Source organism: Hemibagrus wyckioides, linkage group LG18, assembly GCF_019097595.1.
Source record: "Hemibagrus wyckioides isolate EC202008001 linkage group LG18, SWU_Hwy_1.0, whole genome shotgun sequence".
In the NCBI taxonomy this organism is placed as follows: domain Eukaryota; kingdom Metazoa; phylum Chordata; class Actinopteri; order Siluriformes; family Bagridae; genus Hemibagrus; species Hemibagrus wyckioides.
In genome coordinates, this window is record NC_080727.1 from 2,717,501 (window position 1) to 2,722,500 (window position 5,000).

At 42.5% G+C, this 5,000-nt stretch overlaps 1 protein-coding gene across 4 annotated transcripts in view; it reads right to left on the reverse strand.

The window, feature by feature from the left end:
• Positions 1–5,000, reverse strand: part of LOC131368943 (WD repeat-containing protein 7) — a 161,679-nt gene that overhangs the window by 90,377 nt on the left and 66,302 nt on the right. For all 4 annotated transcript variants that reach the window (XM_058415201.1, XM_058415200.1, XM_058415199.1 and 1 more), the window contains one exon: positions 3,231–3,344. In XM_058415201.1, coding sequence (XP_058271184.1) covers positions 3,231–3,344 — 114 coding nt within the window. The remainder of the gene's footprint in view (positions 1–3,230; positions 3,345–5,000) is intronic.

Here is a 5,000-nt window from a genome sequence, read left to right on the forward strand (position 1 = left end):
AACCGGAATCAGTGCTGAAGTATAAAAGATAAGGATAAAGATTTCCTTCCACCTGGAATATTTTCCTCATCCTCAGGTGAAAAGATGACGTCGCGCGAGCGAGAACGTGAACGATGCCCGAGAACCCTGCTGAGAAACCGTCATTGTCAGGATCGCTGGTGCTAATCTACTAATACCATCAGCACTATTACAAAAACGCCCCGGCAGCAATTTCCTGCAGTCTCGGCTCTTAACGGGATTAAAAGCCAAAGGGACAGACGGAGAGCACCCGAACCTCATCGGGCTAACAGGGCACGGAGGGAGGCGAGGCGAGGCGTGGCGAGGCGAGGCCTCTGCGAATCGGCTGATCTCAGCTCATCCACAACAACGGAGGAATGAATGGGTCTAAACACTGTCTGGAGTTTCAGAGATTAGATTCCATTTTATATCAAAACATTGCGAGGGTCGTGTAAAAATATCAAAAACTTAAAACCATAGAGAAGAGTTTTCCACTTTTCTACAAAATTTCGACAAAATCTGAGCACATAGCAGCTAGCATTAGTAACAAAAATGTAAACGTTTATAGAAATTAATTGAGCATCAACTCAGAAATCCTGTGAGTTTAGTAAATATTAGATAGTGCGCTAACATTTGCATTGATGTTTATGATTTGTTAAATGAAAATAACTTTTTAAAATCCTGTCAGGCTGGCATACAGTAGCTAGCATACTAGCATTAAAAGCATAATGACGCGCTCTCCACAAATTTTGGATGAGATCTGAGAAGGATATATTGTCAGGTTAGCGCATAGCAGCTAGCAGACCAGCATTAGAAGCGAAAATGTGAACGCTTTTGAAAATTAGTGGACAGTCAACTCAGAAACCCTGTCAGTTTTGTGAACATTAGCTAATAAGACAGCATTAGCAAAGATGTTTACAAATATTCGCACATTAGCAATGGACAGTCAACTCATTAATCCTGTCGGTTTGGTGATTATTAGCTAAAAAGATAGCATCAGCACCTGATTTCAATGACTTCGAAATCCTGTCAGGTTAGCGCATAGTAGCTAGCAGACTAGCATTAGCAGCGAAAATCTGAATGTTTATGAAAATAAATGGACTGTCAACTCAGAACTGCCAGTTTAGTGACTATTAGCTAATAAAATAAGTTTTCGCACTGATGTTTTTACGAATATTTTTGAAAAATCCTGTCAGGTTAGCGCACAGCAGCTAGCGGACTTTGAAGCAAGCGGTCAGATTCATGGATTTATTTATTAATGGAAAAGATTTTGTCAGAGCTTTAAATGTTCTCCTGGCTGTTGTGTGGACGATACACAGTGGTGTGTGTGTTTGAGAGCGATGTGGCACAAAGGCTCACAGCCAGTCTATGAAACAGCAATAAAGTAGATACATGGGTGTGCCTTCAGGCCCTGTGTGTGTGTGTCTCCCTATGAACTGTTCACACACACAGCAGCCCTGCACGCTGGATTTGGTATCAATCATAGCTGAAGGTGACACACGGCGTGACAAAGTTGCACCAGCGTGGGTCACCTCGCACCTCTTCACGCCTTCACACACACACACACACACACACACAAATGAACGATGGTGACACGAAGCGGAACCACAGGCTATCAAAGTAGCACTAGGAGGAGGGAGCTGTCATTATTTTCACAGTTACCACAGTTTATTCTGCCAACAGAGGGACACTAACAGTGCACAACTAGAAACACACACACACACACACACACACACACACACAGGCTTTGTGTACGTCTCTGTCTAAAAATCCTCTCAGGAAAGCCAAACTCCGCTACTGGATTAGCAACATTCCTCTCACAAATCCAGTTTAGTGAACATTAACTAGAAGCTAGCATTAGCACTAATGTTTACAAATATTATGAAAATGACTTTAGAATCATGTCGGTTTAATGAATATTAGCTAGTAGACTTGCATAAGCTGTAAAAAATAAGAATATTTAAAAAAGTTATCTCAAAAATCCTGTCATGTGAATGAACATTAGCTGCTCTACTAGCATTAGCATTGAGGATTAATACTATTTAGCTAGAAGTAAATAGTAGCTAGAAGTCCTGTATTAGCTATGTGCTAGCATTAGCAGTGAAAAATAATCAATATGACTTTAAAATCCACTCAGAAATCCTGTCAGGAAAGCCAAAATCAGCTACTAGACTAGCGAGATTCCTCTCAGAAATCCTGTCGGTTTAGTGAACATTAACTAGAAGCTAGCATTAGCACTGATGTATACAGATATCTAGAGAATTACTTCATAATCATGTCGGTTTAGTGCCTATTAGCTAGTGGACTAGCATAAACAGTAAAAATATGAATATTTAAAAAAAAAAAAGTTATCTAAAAAATCCTGCCATGTGAATAAATATTAGCTGCTCCACTAGCATTAGCAGTAATGATCAATAATATTTATGAAAGCTAATTTAAAATCCTTTCAGAAATCCTGGCATACTCACATAAATCAGTAGCTAGTATCCTTAGCATATAAATGTCTGTTAACACATAAAAATCCTCTCAGATAGCTATGTGCTAGCATTAGCAGTGAAGAATAGCAACGTTTATCGACACGACTTCTCAGAAATCCTGTCAGGTTAGCACTTATTAGCTAGTATGCTAATTCTAAAGCTTATTAATATTCATGAACATGAGTTCCGAATCCTCTCAGAAATAGTCAGGTTGGCATGTTAGTCAGTGAATTCCTTTTTCCTACTCTGTGTGTGTGTGTGTGTGTGTGTGTGTGTGTGTGTACGTCATGCTGAGGTAATGATGGTTGTCTGGATGTCATGGGAGGTCGTTAGGGTGACGCCTTCCTCCCATTCTCTCACATTTCACCTTCCATCCCTCCATTTTTTGCTCTTTTTCTCTCCAGCCCTGTGTGTGTGTGTGTTTTCTATGCCTTCCTTAACCCCCCCAGGCTAAAGAAATGACATTGCTATCTGAGGAATTTCACACGTTTTAAAGCTAACGAGGCTATTATCCAAAACACAGTCACTCACACACACACAAACACCATATTGTCCTTCCCCCCTCCCGTGCCCAAAATGTCACTTTATTTTTAATTCTTTTTAAGTGCATTATCACCAAAAACCTTATAATCACCTGAATCCTGGGGAGGTACAAACTTTTGCACTCCACATGAATGATTATGGACTAATTAATATGCGTAATTAGTATAAATTATATTCCAGGGTCAGTGAAGTGCGACAAAAACACGCTCCTACCTGCAGTGATGTCATCGTCAGTGACGTCCATTTCTTCCTCTGGAGCTTTGGGTTCTGTGGGCAGGGCTTCGGCTGGGGGAGGAGTTGGCTGGGTTGTCTCGGGAGCGGCTCCAGCTGCAACACACACACACACACACACACACACACACACACGTATGAGAGTTAGCCTGACTTTTCCTGTGCATGTGCACATGTCTGTGACCCGATCAGAAAGGACAAACGTCTCTCTCGTAATGTCACTAATTCTTCCTCGTTTGCTCGTCAGCTCGTTAACGACCTCATCAGGCCTTATTGTTTTTGCATTATTGGCCGCTTTATTAGCCCACGAGCTCCCGCCATTACACTCGTTTTTACTCACCGGAATCGTTTAAACCCTTATCCTGGAATTACCAATTAAAATACGCTTTTCATTAAGAGAGCAGATGAATCGATGCTGCTTAAAGGTGAGGAACAGCTAATCTAGACCCGCTGCTAATTAATGAAGAGCGCGAGAGAGAGAGAGAGAGAGAGAGAGAGAGAGAGAGAGAAAGAAAGAAAGAAAGAAAGAAAGAATAATCTATGATGAGAGAGAGAGAGACAGACAGACAGGAAGCAAGGAAGGAAGGAAGGTATATGAACAGCATATGAACAGAATATGATCAAGAGTTAACAAAGAAAGAAGGAAAGACGCAAAGATATAAAAAAAATCTGTGGTGAGAGAGAGAGAGAAATGTATCATATTTCAAACAGAAAATCTAGAGGAACACACACACACACACTCTTACACCCCCATGTATGTGTGTGTGTGATGTATCTGCGTGTCTCTGTGAACAAGCGCCTTTATGTTTCAATTAACCTCCGTATTGACCAGTGACATATTTAAAGAGGAGCACGTTTCCCCTCTCCTCCTGCTCCACGCACACGCACGCACACACACACGCACACGCACGCACGCACACGCACACACACGCACACACACACACACACACACACTGCAGCTTCTCCACTTACTTTCAATAATGAAAAAAAGGAGAGCCACAAATTTACTGCATGAGTTTGGTGTCAAGTGACGAGGTTCCTGTAGCTAACGATAATGGAAGCTTATGGCTACCAGTTTAGCGTTAGCTGAAAAGTGCTAACTGGATAATGAAAACTAATGAATTAATCCTGATTACGTGTGACTGTATTATTCAAATAGAGCAAACACAACAGTGTAAAACACACACACACACACACAGTAGGGCAGGTAATTGGGAGCAGTGGTACAGGATTGCTGCAAGGTCAAACACCAGTGTCAACCATGACACACTGCCTGCACTGGGCTTGTTAACCCACGCCCTCATCCTCCCCCATCTCCATCCCTCTCTCTTCCTCATCCTCCTTTTCTTTCTCTCATATCCACAGGGGAAAAGAACGCAGCAGTGACGCTCCACACACACAGCTTTCTGAAACAAAGAGCTAGCAGCCGTCGGCTCAGGAGCGCCGCCTTCCACACGGTGCCTCCTTACAACGGCGTCCAGAAGTGGGCAGATGTTCAGCACTCGTTTAGCTTTCGTGCCTCACAGGAGAATCAGAATCAGCTGGACACGCACATCCATCCATCCATCCCCCATTCCTTCCCTCTCTCTCTCTGGGGTCAAATCAGTGGGGAAATGTTAACGCCGACCCCCTGGGACTCAGTCAGGACATGAGGGATCCATCCATCCATGTGAAGAGAAGAGAAGAGAAGAGAAGAGAAGAGAAGAGAAGAGAAGAGAAGAGAAGAGAAGAGAAGAGAAGAGAAGAGAAGAG